We start from the raw sequence: 21,245 nt of genomic DNA on the forward strand, positions 1-21,245 counted from the left end.
ACAGGGTAGAAGAGACATTTGTTTTAACAAGTAATATCTGAAAGAATTTGAACAAGCAGCCAATTCAAGCGATGACCAATCGTGCACAGGGTGTAGAGAAGTTTTGTGCAAAATCTGTTTAAAGAGATTTCTCATTACCTTTTTAGGAAGTGGAGTCTTCAAAATGGATAGTGATTCTGCAACGCAATCTACAATTTCTTCAGCAGCTTCAGCATTATTAAGACAGAAAACCATTGCATCTCCAATATCGGTCTTACGTGGTGTTAAGCCACGCAGGATTTCCTCTAACTTGTCCCTCTGTCTGAAATTTCAATTTCAGAAAATTTGACATCCGTTCTTTATATTTATGTTAGCCTTGTGTTACATTAAACTTAGACTATCCATATATTCTACAATACATTTTTAAATATCAATTTTTACTAACATGAAAGAATTTTGTAGAACTTTATCTTTTCACTGTTATTCAACATGAAAAATAAAGGATATCTGGAAATTAATTAATTATACTTCTAAGATAGAAATCTCAGTATGTGAAAGCTTGGCTTTGAAGATATCCAAGCAGAATTTACTGTTTGTTTTAAACACAGTCTGGGCCAAGCAAGGAAATCTGAGATGTGACATTCTAAAGGTACAGCAAGTGGTGATATTTTAGGTTCTTTAAAGTTGCTTACTCTTCCTTAAGTGCACCCTTCTTGCTAGGCTCCTCCACAAATGCTTCAGGCTCTTGTTCTTCTGACATCCCATGGAGATATGGATTTAAAGGGGGTGGCCTCCAAAAGGACCCATTTTTAAACATACGAAAGTCTTCAGTTCTCCATTTGGTTGGAGCATCACCCTAATGACATCAGAAACAGTGCCAAGGCAACAGATATATTTACCACATATAATATTGTAAATATTATATAAAAATAGGCACTGAAATATTGCTTACCTGTAGGATCGAATAAAGTTTCCACCTGTAGTAGACATGTGCTGGAGTCTGATTCTCAAATAAAAACCTAAGCAAAACACAAAATGGAAACAAAGCATATTACCAAGTTTGGGATGAGGTAATGTAGCATTCTAAAGATTTAAAAAACATCACAGCACACACTGTTCAGTAGAAAATTCAGTGACCCCCTAGTTTTCACAAACTGCAGATGAAATGATAAACCTGTAGCATTTTAGACTATAGTTGAGGGTTCAAATGATCTGCATAATTGTTTAAATCACATTTCTCCATGAAGATTAACATCTTAGGGTATGTTCCAAGAAAGACCCTTTCTCACCAATATCTAGTTTTCTAGGTGCAGGGATCTGAGGAGGGGGAGATACTGAGGAGCATTCAATCATATGAACCCTTCCCGTGTAAATGGTACAAAAAAGCCACCTCATCTGTTTGTGAAAACTAAAGAGTAGATGAGTTTCTGCCAAAGCCAGCAGATCCAAGTTCATTACGTTCACTATAATAACATGTAATAACAGAACACACTAGAGCAAGCATTACAGAACAAGAAGACAAAATAAGTACCTGAACATCGGATTGTTGATTTCTCGGTTCATAATCATGGCTTCAAACATAGGTCCTTCACGCACCACAAATTCTATCATTCGATGTATCAGCGCAAGCAAATTCCTAGAACAACAACACAGTTAAAGAAAAACATTGATTCAGACCTAACACTATTCAAGCTACACTCCCACTTAAAAGTATTATAAATGGAGAAAATTGTTTTTCTATAAAATTAAAAAGACTTATATATGATTAAAGGTAATTTGGAACAATAGTCTAATATTCATTGATGGGTAAAAATAAGAGCTGTAATCAATAGGCCTCCAATGATAAACACCAAAATTAAAACACCTTGTGGCTCACAAATTGTATTTCCAGTACAAAGAAGCTAGTTAATTTGCACCCAAGACTAATGAAATGCTATTAAAATTGTACATAGCAGTTTCCAGAGAAACCATTCAATATTAAGCTTAAAATTAGACTGTATAGTTTGAGTCTCTTCATTTAATCACAGTCAAAAAAAACTAAGTGATTAAAAATAGCTAATACACAGTTGTGCAAACACACACAAACAAAACCATTAAAATACTATTGGGGGAAAGAGGTGACAGTCATGGGCATGAAAACATCTCATGCTACAGCACTGAGAAGGAACCTAATTAAGTCCATGGATGGGGAACCACACGAAACAGTGGGAAACAAATGCCCCATGACTACCCCAGGCCTGTTGAACAGCCTCCTGGAAGAAGTTGGTGAGGCCAGGGCTTCTACCCTCCTGGCAAGGCTGTTATTCTGGAGAAATCCTGGGGCAGCCAGAGCTTGGGCAAAGGAGGAATAGCCAGCTGGTAGGGGAATAAGGAGTTTTCAGATTTGTTTTTAATGATTTTATATCTGTTTTAATGTTTATCATTTTATCAAACAGTTTTTATATCATTGTTACCAGCCTGGGATCCCGAGATGCTCGAGAAATAGGTGGGTATATAAATATTTTAAATATATAAATATAAATGTTTTTAAAAACATTCAGATAACTATTTAAAATTGATGCAGGGAAAGGAAATTGTCATTAGTGACAATATTCCATAATTATTTAGCCTCAAGTTCTTAAGTCTATATTTTCTTGCATTTTCTTTAATCAACATAACAGCTTAGTTTCAAAATACTGAGTACTGCATTCAAATTCCCAAATCTACTCATAAATAATTGTAAAAATAAGTATTCCAATAAAACAACAGTGATTCTTATTTTGGAATGTTCCAAATTGAACCCAATCCAGAAAGGCATGAACAAAGATCTATACACAATGGGTTTTTTTTTAACCCTGCAGAACAACAGTATTTAATTCTGTATTGCAAGCTATAGTTTATGCTTTCCATGAGTCTGTGGGAAAGCTACTAAAAACCCATGGCACGCATGCAATCAATCCCTTATGCCACTTGGACTGCCTTGCTGGATTGGGGCTAGTGGATGTGTATCAAAAGAGGCATCAAAATATTCAAGAGAAACTAGAAGAGTAAAAGCAGCCCACCCCCATTTCATCCTTCTGTAAATTTTATTTACTGTCAGCCTTTGCAATATTCAAGGAAGTTTTCATTCATGACTACTAAGACAGAGCTATGTCGCAGTATTTTAAAACTATAATTCTCTTCCACTTTTACACCAGATTATCATGATCATTTTCAGCGTGCTTAACATTTAACAGTCAAGACTTTTTGTCTATAGTCTTTATTTTATCATTCACAAATAACTTACATATTTTTTCTTACCAAATTAAACATATACTAAGGGAAAATATATTTACTACATGATGATTGCTTTGACCACTTTTACTAAGTTAAAGCAAACAATATTCTTGATCACACTTGGAGACACCTATAAGTTTTCTCTATAGTTCAGATCTTAATACTGCCCTATAATAAAGAAGAACCATTGCAAAAATATTCCAGATAATTCAGTATTTCATTTGATGTAGTTTTATGGTTATCTAAATGGAATAAAAATTTGAGACTAGGCAAACTGTATTTGAAGATAAACAAATAAGACATTTTAAGCCTCCTAATGAACAGATTTACAGATTTAAAGCTACAATAAAATATATTTTTTTCTTATAAGGCCACTAACTACAAACAGAACTATCAAGTATTTTTTTCTCCAAAAGCAGGCATCCAATTTTGCTTACATTATCCAGACAGCAAATGTTATTATTTCAGAGCACTGTTTTATAGCTGCTGTGCTAAAATACAAGAATTTTGTATTGTCTGGGGCATTTACATTCCTCTGTGGTCAGCCTACCTAGGAAGTCATAGCATGCATACGCATGCACACACATATGTGCGAGCGCAGAGTTTTTAATGACCAAACAGTCAGTGTACCTTGTACTGCAAATACTGATTTCAGCACAGCCTTCAGCCAATACAAATGAGACTCCAGTATTCCCACTGACACAGCAGAAATGTGATTCTTATAAATGAACAAACTAGACTAGTTTCTTAAACTTCTTTGGTATATACCAACATTACATTTTTATATCAAATGTTCTGTCCAGCATACTTGCCTCTTACGTTCCATGTAAGTTTTAAGGCTGACAAAGAAGGGGGAACAGATTCCCAACAGGGCTACAAGCTGCACCAAGCCTGGAGATTGCATCACATCCAAGAGCAATGCAGGACATGATACTAAGGTTCTTAAATTAAGCTAGTTTCAGCAATTCCAGCTGTTCAAATTCAGCTTTGGGGGGCTTAGCTGTTAAATGGAATTACTGATGACTTCATTCAAACCTGTCCCACTGGAACTTTTCCGAGGAGGCTTAAAATGCTTAATTAAGTAACCATTTCAAATACAGTTACATATGTATACAGGAACACATTCTACTTCCTGGACTCTCACAAGCGTTGCAATGAGGAAAATGGGAGCACTTCTATCTCCAAGAAATAATTACAATATACTACTATTCATGCAAACCAATAAAAATATGGGTATACGTTTGCAAGCACATTCTTCTGGGCTGCTTATCTATCTTAGAGCTGGAATACTGCTAAGTTAATACTGGGTAAATTATGGAAACGATGTTTACACTGCTATCTTAAAAATTACAGTCTTGCTACAAAAGTATAGTGAATGTTTGTGACAAAAGTAGTACAAAAGAATAAGTTTTAAAATCTCAAACATTAAGGTGGCCAACAAAAAGTCTTTCAATTATAATAAACCACAGTAATTGGAGCTGATCGTACCAATGTCTGGTCAAAAACTGTATACTTTCCCAATCCATCCCATGATGTTTTCCTGGTCCCCCGCTGCCGCAGACAGTTCAGCTGGTGTTGCTCACCAAGGCCAATGTCAAAGAGAATTTGAAATTCTTTGTTGCTCAATTATTTTAAACAAGTGTTTGTGCTGCTATGTTTTAGAAAAGTTTTAAACTTAACTGAGCAAGGGTCTGCCTAGCACTTATCGTCTAATTATATATCATATCTTATATACAAGATGAAAACTGACCTAAGACATCTACTGATACTATGACAACAGTTCTAACCTAGAAAAAGATATCACCCAAGCACTGACCATGTTACCACCTTCAGGTGACAGTATAGAAAATAATGTCTTTTATCCCAGCCGCAAACCTCCTGATGATCCAAGTCTGACACCCTCCACAAAACCCAGCGATAACATAAATAAGCATCCCTGCCTTCCCTGATCTTCTGGACAATTAAAGTCTTCTGGATGTCCAAGCCTGTTTGAATGACTGATGGTGTATCACTATAGTCCCACGGAATAAATAACTCTTAATTTTACTCAGATCTAAGTTCCAAGTATGCCTGGTAAAATAACTACATGCTTAATATATTTAATTCCTTTTGTGAACAAAGATACTACTGGATAATCAAATATTTTTAATACAGTTACATAGCAGCCTCTTCCCCTACCAAATCTCAACTTCAAATATAGGTGGGTATAGATCAACCATTGCTCAGTCAAGCCTAAACTTTTTCTTCAACATCGCATTTTTTTCTGTAAAATTCCAAAGGGGTATTTTTCTATATTTAGATCAGTAATAATAAAGAAAAACATGTACCTTTCTGTTGGGATAACCACTTTGACTATGGCTTGCGACAGAGTCTGTATATGAAGTCACATCAGATAATAAACATAGAATATGTGAGTATTGTTAACAAGTAACAAGCAAAAAAATACATATGCATTGAAAATACTACACATCTATCACAAGTTCTGCAGGCAATCACTGCTGCGAAGTTATACACTACGCAATTACATAAAGAGAAAATGGCTGTGTACAAGTGAACCATAAATGGTTCACTAATTTAAAGGATGAGAACATTCTTGAGAGAATGCACATCAATGCACGGAATAGGTACTATACTGATCATAATGGCCCCAATCCAGACAGATATGCAATAAGATCCCTGTGCGTCACAGGGCTTTTACTTTCCCCCCCAAACAGCAGTTATACTGCTTTGGAAGCTGTTTCTAAATCTCTCTCAAGTTTCAAAAACAGCTTCTAGGAAAGTATAATGAAAGTGCTTTTTAAAAAAATGTAATCAAGGCCCCTCTGTGCACAAGAAGCATATGAAAAGCTTGCTGGATGAGGGCCAATGAAAAATTTTATGAAATCTATCCATCTTCTATGAACTACTTTGGCCCTTTGCACACTAAACTAACACTCCTGATTGTGTAACCAACACTAGTGGATCAGGACAAGTATGGGAGGGGCTGTGCCACCCCTTACTCTTTTTGGGAATCACTTCCTCCAATGTACATGCCCCCCCATTGGTTTTAATTGCAAGAAGGTATTACACCTGCAGCAACGCTGACCATGGTTCAGGCTAGCAAGAGTTCCTGCTTAACCAACATTTGAATCCAACTTAGAAATCTGGTTTCAAATTCTGCTTAAGCAGTATAGATAAGAAGTTTTAACTGCAGATAACACCTCTGTCCAACATAATACTTAACCATGGATAAAGTCAGCAGTGGTATTTTAGAAAAGGGATGGGGGGGACAGAGAGAGAGATCAAGCAATCCCAAAATCTGACTCCAATTCAGTCAGGAGTGTTAGGTTAGTACCAGCCTCTAGTTCCCAAGCCTTCCAACCCTAAGCAATCTTATAAAAAGTATCAAAATGTGACGTGTTTAAGAGATACTTACCATTTATTATTATGCTAAAAAAGCTAATATTCTTTTAAATAACCTGACAGTCTGTGATCTCAAGGCCATCCTCAACTATTGACTCAATATCCCAATTAACTTCCTACACAGAAGTTATTTGTGAGCGCATCTTAGTGTTAATTTATCTGCCTGTATTTAATTTAGCTTTTAAAACGTGTAAATAATTTAGATACTGCAAATCTGGCAGCTAACAACAGGGGGACATAGGAGAAAAAAAACCAGGGAGTTTGGAGGGGGAAAAAACATGGACAGACTCAAAAGTGCAATTTAAAAACATGGCCCAATTCTGTGACCTAATAAACCAGGTAATTCCTCAGGAATGAGTCTCCTTAAGCTAAGGCAGGGAACAACTCAGTTTATCTAAAAAGGTGATCGTTGCACTTCTATAAAATAATTGAAAAGACTACCATAGATTTAGCATTTACAAGATGAGGTACAGCCCTGGGTAACTTTTTACCTTCTCAAAGTCCTCCTTGTTTTTTGGTGGCGGCAACATTGGAGCATTAGGGTTCTTCAATCTCTCTCTGGGCTGAGCATTAAAGGGCAGTCCCGATGGAGGTGGTGGAAGAGTATGCTCCATCATTGACGGAGGAATGTATATAGGATGAGGAGGAATAGGAACAGCTTTGCCCCAGCCGAGTTTCATCTCAAAAGACATTATCATCTTTCCTGGTTAACAAAATATTACATTGGTTTAGAAATATGAAAGTACTAGCAATATCTATGTTTCAGTAAAAGTGGGGGCCCTTATTTAAACCTTACATATCGGCATTTATAGTAAAACAGTTTCGCATATACAATGATCTTTCCAAACTTCACATCTGTCTCCAGTAAGCTGAGAATTCCCAAGCAGATTTGATTCTTTAGGAATGTGTGCTCTAATACCTGCAGAACAAATGAATCTGGAAATACTTACTATATATACTCTATTAAAACTTAAACACTGCAGGTTCCAAAGTCCAGTCCACATCACAATATTTTATTACAATTAAAGAAAAAAATACTGTTTTGTCAAGGACTACATGAACTTGCAATTTTCAAACAGCAAAATTCCAGACAATACAATAATGTTATAGCCAAGCATAGGGAGAGCAGATTTTTTATAATTAGCTAACAAAATAAAAGTGGAAGAGTTTTCTCTAAGGAAAAACAGAGGGCTTAAGAATATATTATGGAATTTGAAAGGCATCTGGTCAATGTCAATATATGTGGTTAGCTCCAGTCTGCCCTTCTGCAAGTGAATGGACACTTCCATGTTCACAAGAAGAGGAAGACATTTCCTATTTTTCCTCTTTCCATTCCGGTCTCCTGAGCTGCATCTGACATCATTCCTGAAGGTCTCCTGACCTTCAAGAGAAGGGGAAAGGGACATAAAGAGAGGAAAAAGCACCTGGAAAACATCCATTTTGCAAGTGAAATACCTTTTACTCTCTGGATTTAGGCCAAGGTTATAAAACTGTGGTGGATTTACAAAATAGGACAGAGGCAGGAGCTATGTGGCACAGAAGCTCTACTCAGTCCAATCCCGTATCGGCAGTCAAAAGTCTTGGTGTGACACTGGACTCCTCCTTATCAATGGAGACCCAGGTCACAGCAGTGGCCCAGTCTGCCTTTTTTCACCTTCAGGAGGCCAGGCAATTTGCCCCCTATCTTTCAACCCATGACCTAACTACAGTGATCCATGCAACCGTCACCTCCAGATTAGACTACTGTAACCCAATCTACGCAGGGCTTCCCTTGGATCTGACCCAGAAGTTGCAGCGGGTCCAGAATGCTACTGCATGTGTCTGGAGGGTAAACCGTACGGGACACATGTGACTCCAACCTTGCAGCAGCTGCACTGGCTTCCCGTGGAGTTCCGGATCAGGTTCAAGGTTTCGGTCTTAACTTATAAAGCCCTAAATGGACTGGGACCAGCATACCTGAGGGACCACCTCTTCCCATATGTACCACAGACAGCACTTAGATCAGCAGGAAAACATCTACTGGTGGTCCCTGGCCCTAGGGAGGCTCGACCGGCCTCAAACAGGGCCAGGGCGTTTTCAGTCCTGGCCCCAACCTGGTGGAACTCTCTGTCAGAGGATACTCGGGCCCGCCAAGACCTTCTGTCCTTCCAGCGGGCCTGTAAGACAGAGATGTTCCGCCAGGCATTTTGTTGAGGCCAATACTCAGATCCATCGATTGGCCTCCCTGCCTGTCTCCTATTAGTGAGGGGCTACATTGAGTCATCTGCTCCATGTAGGAACGGTGGCTAATCTCGCACCAACTCACATCGCCACCCCTCTCTTCTCCTGTGGTTGGCAGGGAAGGGTGAAGTGAACCTGGGACATAGTGAAGAGTTTGTTTTTATGCTGTTAAATCTGGCTTTTATAATTATTTAATGTACCGTTTTATCAATGTGTTTTTATCTGTATGTTGTAATCCGCCCTGAGCCCATCCACAGGGCAGGCAGACTATAAATTTAATAATAATAATAATAATAATAATAATAATAATAATAATAATAATCCGTACAAATCATCACTGGTGTTATGCTCATCTGTAATTGTTTTGCTGCCTGTATGATGATGTTCACACCCACTCTTCCATGTTGGTCAACAGTGCAGTAGCAAGGTCCTTTCTAAAGGGAGTACTTGTATTTTATTTTTCTGACTTACACAAGGTGATTTTCAGGCATCATTTTTCTCTCTCTCTAACACTTTAAAACATATTATGATCCTAGTTTCCAGGGTTCAATTCTGACCTGCTTACACAAGCATCAATGACATTTTTTTAAAAAAAAATCTGTTAAACCTGAGTTAGTTCAATTTTTTTTTTAATTTAGAAAGCCTCACAGGAAAAAATGTGAGAAACCTGATAAAGAATACAAAATTCAGTGCTCTTCCCAAAATGACTTAAGTTGAAACTGTTTTAACTATTACCGTTTAAGTTCTTTAGCGCACGTTCTGCATCTCTCCTGTTCATGAAGGCAACAAATCCACAATTCCTTTCCCTTGCTCTTTCTTCATCAGTTCTTGGCCACATAATTTTGACACTTGCTAGAGGTCCAAAACGCCCAAATTCTTGGCATAACATCTCCTCATTCATCTGTAGGAACAAAGCAGAATTATGCATTTCTCATGTTTTTGTACTGCCTTACTATTGGGGTTATAAGCAGAACGCAACTGAGAGACCATAATATAAAATGTTACAATAAGGAAACTACTTTTAAAAGTACCTTGCAGTTTTGCTGTAAAAGCCAATATGTGATAGATACATTTTAAGGGGTTCGGAGAACTTTTATACTTGCTGAAACAAAGAAGTCTACTACAGCCAGCAAGTTCTTGTTTGTCAGTCAGTACCTTTACTGACATAAAATATAGTCAAACAAAATCAGTAAGTTCTTGTTTGAGCCCCGTACCCTGCAACAAGTGGTCAGTGTGTCTCTCCCCATATGGATCTAGCTGCTAGGCATATATAATGAAAGGCCACCTGGCATGGGGAGATGGTGAAGAGAGAAGCTTTCTACACCAATGACTTCTGTGTAAGAATTAAGGAAGCTGTACATCTAGTTATATTAAGCGTTAAAGGGTAGGGAGTAGAGAAGTTCTTGTACAGGCATCTTTAGAATGTAATAAGTTGTTACAATTTGTTCCACACTTCACAAAGAATTTGAACTGAAGGAATATAAGCAAATACCTAACATTTGGGAAGCATTTCTGTAGGAACTCTCTGGAGAGAAAAGATTAAGTTCAAAGAATGAACGGTAATAAACTATTCTAGTGTAGTTCAGTAAATATGAATAGAGCTACAATCCAATTCCTGCTTATCCCAGCCACGGATTCAGAGAATGATTTTGTTTAAGCCATTCTCAAAAATTCAGTCTCCTAGCTGGAAAATGAAATAAAACAAAACATGTTCACATGACTGCGGAGTAAAATAATTATAAATACATTTACGTATATAGCGAACTATACACAATACTAATTGTGTATCATGGTGCACAGGAAACAATTTAGACAAGAAGGGCTGGTCTTAAAATGTTATTAACAGCTCTTCAACTGCTGCAATTATTACCTGGGGATTAATGTTTCCAAGGTACAAATTGGTTGTGCTTGGATCTCCAACATCATGAGAACCTGGAGCATAGTCATCCAGGACTAAAAGAAAGAGAGAACAAGATGTAACTCAAAGCATAAATTTCAAAGTAACAAAATACGTATTAAATAGTTATGAAACTATATTACCACCCGAAGATCTGTTTCTTCTTGAAGGAGCATCCACTAAGGAAAAGACAGGGTACCTATTTAGTTTACTGTTTTAATCAAATTAAAAAATATAACGAAGTTAAAATTACTTACTGGAACGACGCTGTCCATCTGAATCTGACTGTGGTGGCTCAAAACGACTTAATCTACCTTTGGTTTTATGCCTTTCATCACGTTCTTCTTGAATTCTATAGAAGATATGTCATAAAGATGGTAGCTGGCTACAATTCTAAAGGCCACAGTTAAATTTTGTTTTAAAAATCCAACATATAGATTACTATTAGAAAATGTTTTAAAAACTAAATGTAGTTCAGAAAGAATACTGATGGTATCTAGCTACCAAGTTATCGGGCTAGACCCAATGTAGGAAAATATACCATTTCTTTAAATAAAAAGTGGTGACAGCATATTTTGGTCATTTGAAGTGTAATACAAATACATGGTAATGGTTATATTCCTATTATCATGCCTGACTACATAGTCTTAAGCATTACTCACACAAAAATGCTAACGAGTCAACTAGATTTACTTTCTAATAAGTATGCTTAGGATTGCAGTATTTTATTTATTTTCATTTATAGCCCACTTTTGTCATTGGGTCTTAAAGAGGATGAAAGTATGAAAGGGTGATACTACAAAACCAAGGCTACTATTCTATGCTTCACATTCGTGACAATCTTAACATTCAGTGTTGTACATCTGTAGGTAACATCACCACACGTTTCAGTAAATTTCACCTACAGAGAGTCAAAAGGCTGTCAGATCTGGCCTATGATGCAAACATATTTATCTTGGGTCATTTGTCTTCTATGAATTTCAAGGGCCTTGCTCCTATGGTTCCTGCAGGATAACTGCCACCTAATGAGCCTGAGAGGGGAGAGGCTAGGTGGCAGGGGGCCAGACAGATTGGTACTAGGAGCCTTGTTACTAAAAGTATTTGTGTAAAGAAAAATGTTGCATTATGGTACCCAATTTTATTATCTGTTGCTCATTTGCTATATAAAGTGACAAGCATCAATGATGGTATTTTCAGTTTCTTAATTTAAAAAGTGAATTTTTAAAACAATTTTCAGAGAAAATGAGATAGAGATCTGGCATACAAGATCCTTGGGAATATGTCATGGTTGCTTTTTCACAAGGTCTTTCCTTTACAGAAAAAACTTAGTTAAAATGCTGTATCAATGGCTTTTGTCACCAAGTAAGTTTGCAAAAATTTAAAGGAATTCAAATAGAATATGTTGGTACTGTAATGGTACCCAATGTCAGTTTTTTGCAACATGTGGAAACGCCTTACAAATGAGCTGAAAATTTTGGTGTTTATTTTGTTAGAATGTTGAATTATGAATTGAGGTTGGAATTAACATTGTCAGTAGAATCTGTATTGTTAAATAATGTTTCAAATATTGAGAAGTTTGAGTATTTTATTTCTCCTGCTAATGCGGGGTTTTTTAAATTCTTGCTCGTGTCTTTAAAAGTAGGCCTCTGAGGAAAGCAGGGGGGCTGAATGAGAGAGGAGAGTGTCATTTGATTGGTCTGTAGCTGCATCCCAGCGGGTGGAGTGAACTGCAGTTTTTATTCAGTGCTAGTTTTCTGGTCACCCTTTGTATAATCAGAAAGGTTTTTCTGACTAAATCAGGCAATCTATGTGGAGCCTGAATGGTCTATACATTTCTGAGATAAAGTATTTATTCTGCCAAGCTCACTGAACTGTATGTTCTTGAGAAAGTCTGTGTGTTTCTCAAAGAAAGGATTCTGGCTAAATCAGGCAAACTGTGTAGATGCCTATCTAGGTCAGGAAAGCTATGTGGAAAGGCCTGAGTGAATTTACGTCTCAGTGGATGACATAAAAGTGAAGACCTGTGTTGAAAATTAATCTGTGTGACTGGGTTTGTGAATATATAGCTGTTTTCAAAACCACCAAGCTTAAGAACCATTCTGAAACAAATATACTTGTCAAAGCTCTGCAACCATCATGCTCATGTACATACAAATACATTCTACTTTAAAGAAAAAAAATCTCTTTTTCCCCCCACATGCTGTCCATTCTGTAAAACTGCCATCTATAACAAGCCTTCCTATATTACACCTAATAGGTCTAAGGAGAAAGCATTTGGTGGCAGTGAAAATCTTTAGAGAGAGTCAGGGAGGCAGCAATATATAGGTCACTTAAAAACAAAAGGTAAGGTGCACTTGAAGTAAAAGCTAGGGTAAAGTAGAGGACACTTGAACCCTGTGAAAGTGGAATTAAAAATGTCAGTCAGTCAGTAAAATAAAATCAAACATAACATAAAATCAAACAAAATCAGTATTTGAATTCACAAAATGGAAAATACAATCTAAAATCAAACATCTGTCCAAGTGTACTAGCTTTGACCTCCTGAAGTATAAATTTAAGGTAATGTAAAGAGGAGCTGAATTTAAGATCCAAAGCCAAAGGTTTAACAAAAGGCTTAAAACAATCATTACATGGGAGATTTGCAAGTTATGTACCCATGTTTCTGAATTATTTAAGAAACATTGTTCTCCATTTAATAACTGGAAGTTGATTTTTGTAAAATCTTGAAAGCAAAATGTGACACCACAAATTCAAGAGTGGATTGAGAAATGTAAAGAGACATTTAATTGGATTAGCTACTCGAGAAAAGGAATGGATATACAACAGATTGAATCAACATGGAAGACAATTATACAAAGGCTTGAAAATTAGCTGGATAAGGTTAATTGTTTGTCTATTTGTGTAGGATGATATGGCTTATGAACTTGTAAATAATTTTGAAATTTCGTAATTCAAAAAATAAGTCTAACTCAGAAAAAAATTAAAAGTGCAAGTAGTATACCCTCACAAAGGGGACATAAAACCACAACGTACACATATCATTACGTGGTACTGTGCAGGGGTGGGCAACAAATCTTTTTTTAGTATTATTCAGATATAGGTATCAGGAATACCATATATATTTGGTATTCCTGACATCCGGGTCCCAAAATACCAGTATAGTATTAAGAATTCTAAGTATATTGAACTGCATTATTCCCTATGGGGAAAGCTCTCCAGAGAGAGGAGGGACCTAGTCCCACCTGTCCACTAAAGCCCCCCCCCCCTATTTTAAGTGAATTGGACTAAATGGTCCAATTCTATAGGCTCCTGGACAAGCTGCCCGACACCACTCTCCACTGTTTCCTATGGGGAAAAACAATCCAAGGTTTTCTCCAGGGCACAGAAAGCCTAAGCCAACATACAGCAACAACCAAATCAACAACAACAAATCAAAAGCCTCCTAATGTAAACAGAACCAACATCAAACCAGAGAACCCCACAAGTACAAATGTCAAACCAGAGAATTTCAGTAAAACCAAACTGAAACAAGGGACACTGTTACACACCCAACAGTTGGTGTCAAAGAAACCAGGGCCAATGCAAGCCTAACAAAACCAATGTCAAAACAGAGAACCAATAGTATGCGGCAAACAAGCAACAGTGATATTGACACACAGATAAAGAGTAATGCTGCCTCCCTCTGCCCTCCTTCTGTTGTCTGGGAGGCCTGCAAAGGGGAGAAAACAAGCTGCTGCAACTTTAAAATGCAATTCCCAGATATTCCCAAATATACCCAGATAATTCAGTAATGTTAATATCGATTTATCTGAATATAACCGAATATGTTAGAGATACCAAAATAATTCTGAAGTTATTTTTTAGGTATTCCTGAGTCAAATTGCACACACCTAGTAATGTGTTTACAGAATATAGAACAACGTATGTCTGGATACAAAGTACCATTAGCAGAGCCAGCCATAGCCCACTTAGCTTCTAGAAACGAACAGCATGAGGACTGCTGCAACGGGTGGGAGGAACTAGCAAAAATGTGCTCCCTTTCTTGATGGAAAATATTTGTATCCACACCACAAGAACTTATCTTTTTATCTGTTATCATTTATCTTTTATTTATCTACTGTAATTCACATGTACTAAATTTACCTTGTCTACACTGCAATTTTCCAAAAAGTACACATCAACTCATTTATGAAAGGAGCTCTGGGACCAATAATATTTATTGGCCAGTAATATTTTTATCCATGTTAGAAGAGGACACATTAAAATTGTATTTTTAATTAAACCAAATCTCAAACAAAGACAATCTTTTGAAAACAGGTTTCAAAAGATTCATCACCAATTTAGGATGCAATCCTAAGAACACATCCCTGGGAGTAAGCCTCACTGATTAGATTATCAAAAAGAGTCCAGTAGCACCTTTAAGACTAACCAATTTTATTCAGTCCCAGCTTCACAGAGTCAAATTTACGTATGAATTCCAATTCAGCAGCTTCCCTAAATTGGAATTCAACCTGAATTGGAATTCATATGTAAATTTGACTCTGTCAAGCTGGGACTGAATAGGGACTATGAATGGTTATCTCATTATCAGAAGTAACTGATTTCCTTAATAGAAGCAAACTGATCTCCATATCAGAAGGAACTGTTTGCATCTACTCCGCCCTCCCCTCTCCTCCTCTATATCCAACTAGTTTCTTTTTGCCCTCCGTGCATCTGACGAAGAGAACTGTGATTCTCGAAAGCTTATGCTACAATAAAGTTGGTTAGTCTTAAAGGTGCTACTGGACTCTTTTTGATTTTGCTACTACAGACTAACACGACTAACTCCTCTGGACTGATTAGATTAGACTTACTTCCAAGTAAACCAGCTTAGGCTGGCTCCCTTAATTACACTTAAGCACACCAGTTTAGCAGCACAATCCTAAAGAGGGGAAGTGCATAGGGAGAGAACCAAGGCTTACATGGGTGTAAGTGGCTCCAACGTGGGTGCAAATGGAATGCCTGGCTGGCGGAGGGAGGCGGAGAAGCAGCGGAGGGCCACACATCGGCACAGGAGGAGGCCGGGCAGAGGGCGGGACCGGAGTTAGTTTGCTCCCTAAGCCCTTCCAGAAGCGGGAAGGCCCACAGCGGCACAAAAGAGCTACGCCACGAAGAAACAAGGCATAGGGGGAAAACTTGGCCCCTTCTCCGAGCGCCCAGCCCCGCCCCCACGGCCTGAAGGAGCATAGGATGGGAACTATCATGGGGGCCAATCCACGTGTGCTTCCAGCGTGGACGAACCCCCCCTCCTCGCACCCATTCACCTGCAGACGCACCCTACAAAGCATCTGGCCACGCTGCCCATGACCTCAGGTAAGTTAGCATGCGGCTGAAAGCTCTGCCCATTTGCTTTCTGCTGTGGGTACTCTGAACACGAGGTAGGAGAGAGGGCACCCACGGTGGCAGGCACTGAGTGCACTTTAGGGACTTTGTGAGAAAACTGGGAGAAGTTTGCACTCGCGCAAGAGAAGAAGGGCAAAGTCCAGAATGTCTGGCTAACAATAACCACTCGAGTTTCCTTGCAGGTTATCTGACTCTGAAGTTCCATCACAGTAAGGAGTGAGGAAGCACTTACAGGTAAGAAGGAGATGGGGCAGTTGCTGACCCAGCTCACTGATTTGTGCTGGCTGCCCCATCACCTGAACTCACCTTGGCTAGCCTTGGCGGGTGAGAGGATGATGGTGGCAGCCACTGCCTGCCCCAGAGGCAGACGCCCAGAAAACTACTCTTGACCAGGTGTTTGTAACTACTTGCTCACTTTCTCCCTTAAAGGTAAAATCACCCCAAGGCAGAGCGCTTCCTCGCCAGAGGGTCTTGTATTAGCTGGTTGCCAGCTGCACCTGTGGAGCTCCTGCTACTGCTCTCTACTATGTGCATTTTCTCAGATGTTGGAATGTGGGCTTTGGCTCGGCTAAGTTACTTGCTGCACACGTGTGTCCTTCCCTTGCAGGCACGTCGCAACTGTCCGGGAGACAACCAAGCATGTCTGCTTCAGCCCCCCCCCCCCCCAATCCTCTGCAAATGTCATTCAGATCCAGCCTAGGAAGCGTTATCTCAAGGCAGTCAGTATCTCCATCCCACCCCTGGGAGCACAGAATGAGGGCTGCTCAAAATGCGTTGGCTAGCAAGGAACGGTGGCACTTTTTCCAGTTTAATAAAATGTGTTGAAAAACAACAAACTTCTGTGTTTGCATGCCTGACTGACATTGTCATTAGCCCCTCTCTCAACACCCTGTCACACATGTCCACTCACACATCCCCACAAATGTATCAAGCAGCACCCCGTCCAGCCTCCCTGCCTCCTTCTTCCCCTCAATGTGGGGTGGGAATTGAACTGTGGCCCATGAATGTCTGCGGGAGGGCAGGGGAGAGGCACTGAGGACTTTCATTCTCTGATAGGCTGAGCTGCTGGCATCTGATAAGCCAGGAAGATGGTCGCTGCAGGTGGAGAGCTGCTGCCAGGGGGTGGGGGATGTGTTTGCCGAAGCAGGGATGGACTTGGCGTGGGAAGGGTCTGTCAGTTCACTCTGGGGGAGCATCTCCCCAGTACTGGGACAGGCTGTCAAGGTCCAGCCCCCGTTCTTGCTTTGTAGAGATGCAGTGATGTGTTCAAGTTGCGCGGCATCAAGTCTGAGCATGCTTTTCATTCCCCTCGTTTCCAAATGGCCTCCCGGCCTCCCACGTGGTTCCCAATAGGCGTTCCTGTCACTCATTGATGGCCCTGCCTCCCCCCCACACCTGCTTCTCCAGAACCTGGGGACTACTTAGGGTTGTCAGTCTCCAGGTGGTAGCTGGAGATCTCCCAGAATTACAACTGATCTCCAGGCAACAGAGATCAGCTTCCTACTATCTGGCCCTATTTTTCAGGGAGGGGGAACCTTTTTCTTTTGGTAGTGGGAACGGCGGCAGGTATTTGCAGGCACAACAAGCTGCAGCCACCAGTCTGGCCATTGGTTGCCCCTCGCCTGAATGTCATGGGCAGGTGTGGCCATTGGCTGGTGTGAGCAGGGTTGTCAGGGGAACGGTGGGCGGGACCTCCCAGGGTTGCTGCATCTCGCCTTGCCATGCTCGGGCGCTGGCGGGACTATCCTGCAAAAGTCCATAGGGTGCCATGCAGTGCTGCCCCATTTACACCGGCGAACAAGCGATGGCACTGCCTGGGGGATTAGGATTGGGCTGCCTGTATTAGTTACCTTACTTATTCTTGCACATTACTTAATCTAAGTTAAATACTTACTGTTTTAACTCTTCTTTAAAAAGCTCCAAATTGCTCTTTTTCTTTTCTTTTTCCCCCTTCTTCAAAGGCTAAAGACACAAATTGCAAAATACTTATGAATATGCACTGTTCTTTTTAGAACAAGAAATGCAAACTACATGTTCATTTATTGAATTATATATTTTCCCTGAATGATATTAAAAGTGCTAAAAAATTTCACTGAGAGAATGCGGCTAAATGTCTGATCTGTTAGACCACTACATAAAAGGGAAGTTCTTTCCATGATCAAATTTAAACACACCCATATAAAAAAAATGCACATATGATTTCTCCAAACTAATATCAAGAACTAGTACTAGATAACCACAAGAATGGAAGAGCTGGTTTTTGTCTTATAAGCAGAGTTAAAACAATGAGAGACCAATACTGAGGAACTGGAAATATTTAATTCTCTGCAGGGCTAACAACTAAATGCTTTATTCTGCCTAAGTTTTTAGGGTAAGCATGCAGGAATTTGAAGCATTTCTCCAGTTCTGGATATAGATCAGGGAGCATCCTAAAAAGTTTCAGTTATGTAGCTAGGTTTAGACAGATAAATGTCGTAATTTGTATGACCAGGGTGAACTTTTTAAATTTCTTAAGACCCAAACAGAGACCAGATGTCTTACAAAGATTCACCTGCAGGCTTACAATCCCATTTACACTGGTTGGTAGTAAATTCCATTATTTCTAACAAAGCAAGCTTAGATCAAATGCACAGGTCCAATCCTAAAGTCCACTCTTCACAAACAGCACATGACAAAGTAAACCTGTTACCACTTTAAACTACAAGTGAGGACTTATAGGAGCTGGTGGATGATTGGCATGGCCGTCTTTCCGAAGCCATCGACGCTATTGCCCCCTGCCGTCCTCTCCGAGCCCGCAAACGGGTAGCTCCTTGGTTTACCGAGGAGCTTCGCCAGATGAAGCGGTCTCCGAGACGACTAGAGCAAGTGTGGAGGCAGGTGCGCGACGAAGAGGCAAGAACACCTTATAGGACGTTTATGAAAGCCTATGAGGTGGCAGTGAAAGCAGTAAAGAGGGATTTCTTTGCTGCTTCCATTGCGTCCACTAGCTTACGCCCGGCTCAATTATTTCGAATAGTTCGGTCCTTGGTCTCCCTCTCTCAGGGAGACCACCAAATTCTTAATTCAACTATTGGCTGCGAGGTTTTTGCAAGCTATTTTGCGGGTAAAATCTTGTCCCTTCGCCGTGGCCTGCCACCCACTGTTGATACAGTAAGGGAACTGGAGACCCCTTGGCCGTCTTCTGGGTCCGTATTAGACCATTTCAGGCTGCTCTCTCAGGACGATGTTGACAGGATCCTGCAGGGGATGAGGCCAACCACCTGTCCTCTGGACCCCTGCCCATCCTGGCTGGTGAAGGCCAGCTCAGAGGGGCTACGGGACCATTTGGAGGCCATTGTTAACATCTCCCTGAGCTCTGGGGTTTTTCCAGGAGTGTTAAAGGAGGCGGTAGTGCGGCCCCTCCTGAAAAAAACATCTTTGGACCCCACCAACCCGTCCAGTTACCGCCCAGTGTCGAACCTCCCGTTCCTGGGCAAGGTGATTGAGCGGGCGGTGGCAGTACAACTGCAGGAATTCCTGAATGATGCTCTAGTCCTGGACCCACGGAGACAGCCTTGGTTGCCCTTCGCAGGCATCTGGATCGAGGCGGGTCAGCGCTGCTTGTGTTACTTGATCTCACAGCAGCGTTTGACACAGTTGACTATGATTTGTTGGCCAGCCGCCTTGCCAACGTGAGGATTAGGGGGACAGCCTTACAGTGGCTGGTCTCCTTTCTCCAAGGTCGGGGACAGAGGGTGGCGCTCGGGGGAGATCTATCGCCCCGTCACCCTTTGGTGTGCGGGGTTCCCCAAGGGGCGATACTCTCCCCGATGTTATTTAACATCTATATGCGCCCCCTTGCCCAGTTGGTGCAGAGGTTTGGGCTGGTTGTCATCAATATGCGGATGACACCCAACTTTTTCTGTTGATGGACGGCCGACCAGACACGGCCCCAGAAAATCTGGCCAGAGCTTTGGAGGCTGTAACGGCATGGTTGAAACAGAGCAGGCTGAAATTGAACCCAGTGAAGACGGAGGTCCTGCAGCTGGGACGGGGGCTGCCAGCCGTTGGGATCCAGCTCCCTGCCCTGGATGGGACACCACTGGCAACTTTGCCAGTGGTAAAGAGTCTGGGTGTGCTTCTGGATGCCTCCCTATTGATGGAGGCCCAGGTCACGGCGGTTGCCAAGTCTGCATTTTTCTATCTTCGTCAGATCAGGCAACTTGCCCCCTACCTGACATCCCAGGACCTGGCTACAGTGATCCATGCAACGGTCACCTCCAGGCTAGATTACTGTAACTCACTCTACGCTGGGCTACCCCTGGGCCTGATCCGGAAACTACAACTGGTCCAGAATGCGGCGGCACGGGTCCTGACTGGTATACCTTACCAGTCACACATCACACCTGTCCTGCGCCAGCTGCACTGGATTCCGGTTGAATTCCGAATCAGGTTCAAAGTGTTGGTTCTTACCTTTAAAGCCCTGAGTGGGTTGGGACCGGCATATCTTCGGGACCGCCTCTCCCTGTACGTTCCCCGGAGATCGCTTTGATCAGCGAATAAATATTTACTTGTGGTCCCCGGCCCTAAGGAAGCCCGCCTCGCTTCAACCAGGGCCAGGGCCTTTTCAGTCCTGGCCCCAGCCTGGTGGAACGCTCTGTCAATGGAAACCCGGGCATATTATCGTTCCGCTGGGCCTGTAAGACAGAGCTGTTCCGCCAGGCGTTTGGTAATTGAAGGGGGCGGTGCCATGTCGGCCTCCCACCTTTGGGGTGGGGAAGGTTCTCCCCACCACTGCACCTTGTTAATTTGTTTTATTATTTGTATATTGATTTTAGTTTTTGTTTTTATCAATTTTAACTGTTCACCGCCCAGAGCCCCTGGGGATGGGCGGTATATAAATTGAATGAATAAATAAATAAATAAATATGATTTAATATTTCTCCACCCCCCATTAAATAAAAAACCCTGCACTAGCATTTCAAAACTAGCATTTCAAAAACCTGAGAATTTACTTTTTTCTTCATATAGTAATTCTTGCTCTACTCCAAGAGGATCAGTGCAGTGGGACTTTATTCTCCCCTCCTCTAGTTAATCCTATTAGGTAGAAAGCCGAGTGTGGGTGATTGTC

The 21,245-nt window shown here is 40.7% G+C and overlaps 1 protein-coding gene across 3 annotated transcripts in view; it reads right to left on the reverse strand.

Annotated features, from left to right (window-relative positions):
• The window catches only part of U2SURP (U2 snRNP associated SURP domain containing), a 47,860-nt gene that overhangs the window by 14,398 nt on the left and 12,217 nt on the right, over window positions 1-21,245 (reverse strand). The window contains exons 6-16 of one of the 3 annotated variants that reach the window (XM_054982463.1): window positions 18,030-18,097; window positions 11,011-11,105; window positions 10,900-10,932; window positions 10,727-10,809; window positions 9,592-9,757; window positions 7,128-7,339; window positions 5,562-5,605; window positions 1,511-1,615; window positions 932-998; window positions 672-835; window positions 139-301 (exon numbers count right to left, since the gene is read on the reverse strand). In XM_054982463.1, coding sequence (XP_054838438.1) covers window positions 139-301; window positions 672-835; window positions 932-998; window positions 1,511-1,615; window positions 5,562-5,605; window positions 7,128-7,339; window positions 9,592-9,757; window positions 10,727-10,809; window positions 10,900-10,932; window positions 11,011-11,105; window positions 18,030-18,097 — 1,200 coding nt within the window. Of the gene's footprint in view, window positions 1-138; window positions 302-671; window positions 836-931; window positions 999-1,510; window positions 1,616-5,561; window positions 5,606-7,127; window positions 7,340-9,591; window positions 9,758-10,726; window positions 10,810-10,896; window positions 10,933-11,010; window positions 11,106-18,029; window positions 18,098-21,245 lie in introns of those variants that run through there. The other 2 variants (XM_054982462.1, XM_054982464.1) reach the window with 2 other exon arrangements.

Source organism: Eublepharis macularius, chromosome 6, assembly GCF_028583425.1.
Source record: "Eublepharis macularius isolate TG4126 chromosome 6, MPM_Emac_v1.0, whole genome shotgun sequence".
Classification (NCBI taxonomy): domain Eukaryota; kingdom Metazoa; phylum Chordata; class Lepidosauria; order Squamata; family Eublepharidae; genus Eublepharis; species Eublepharis macularius.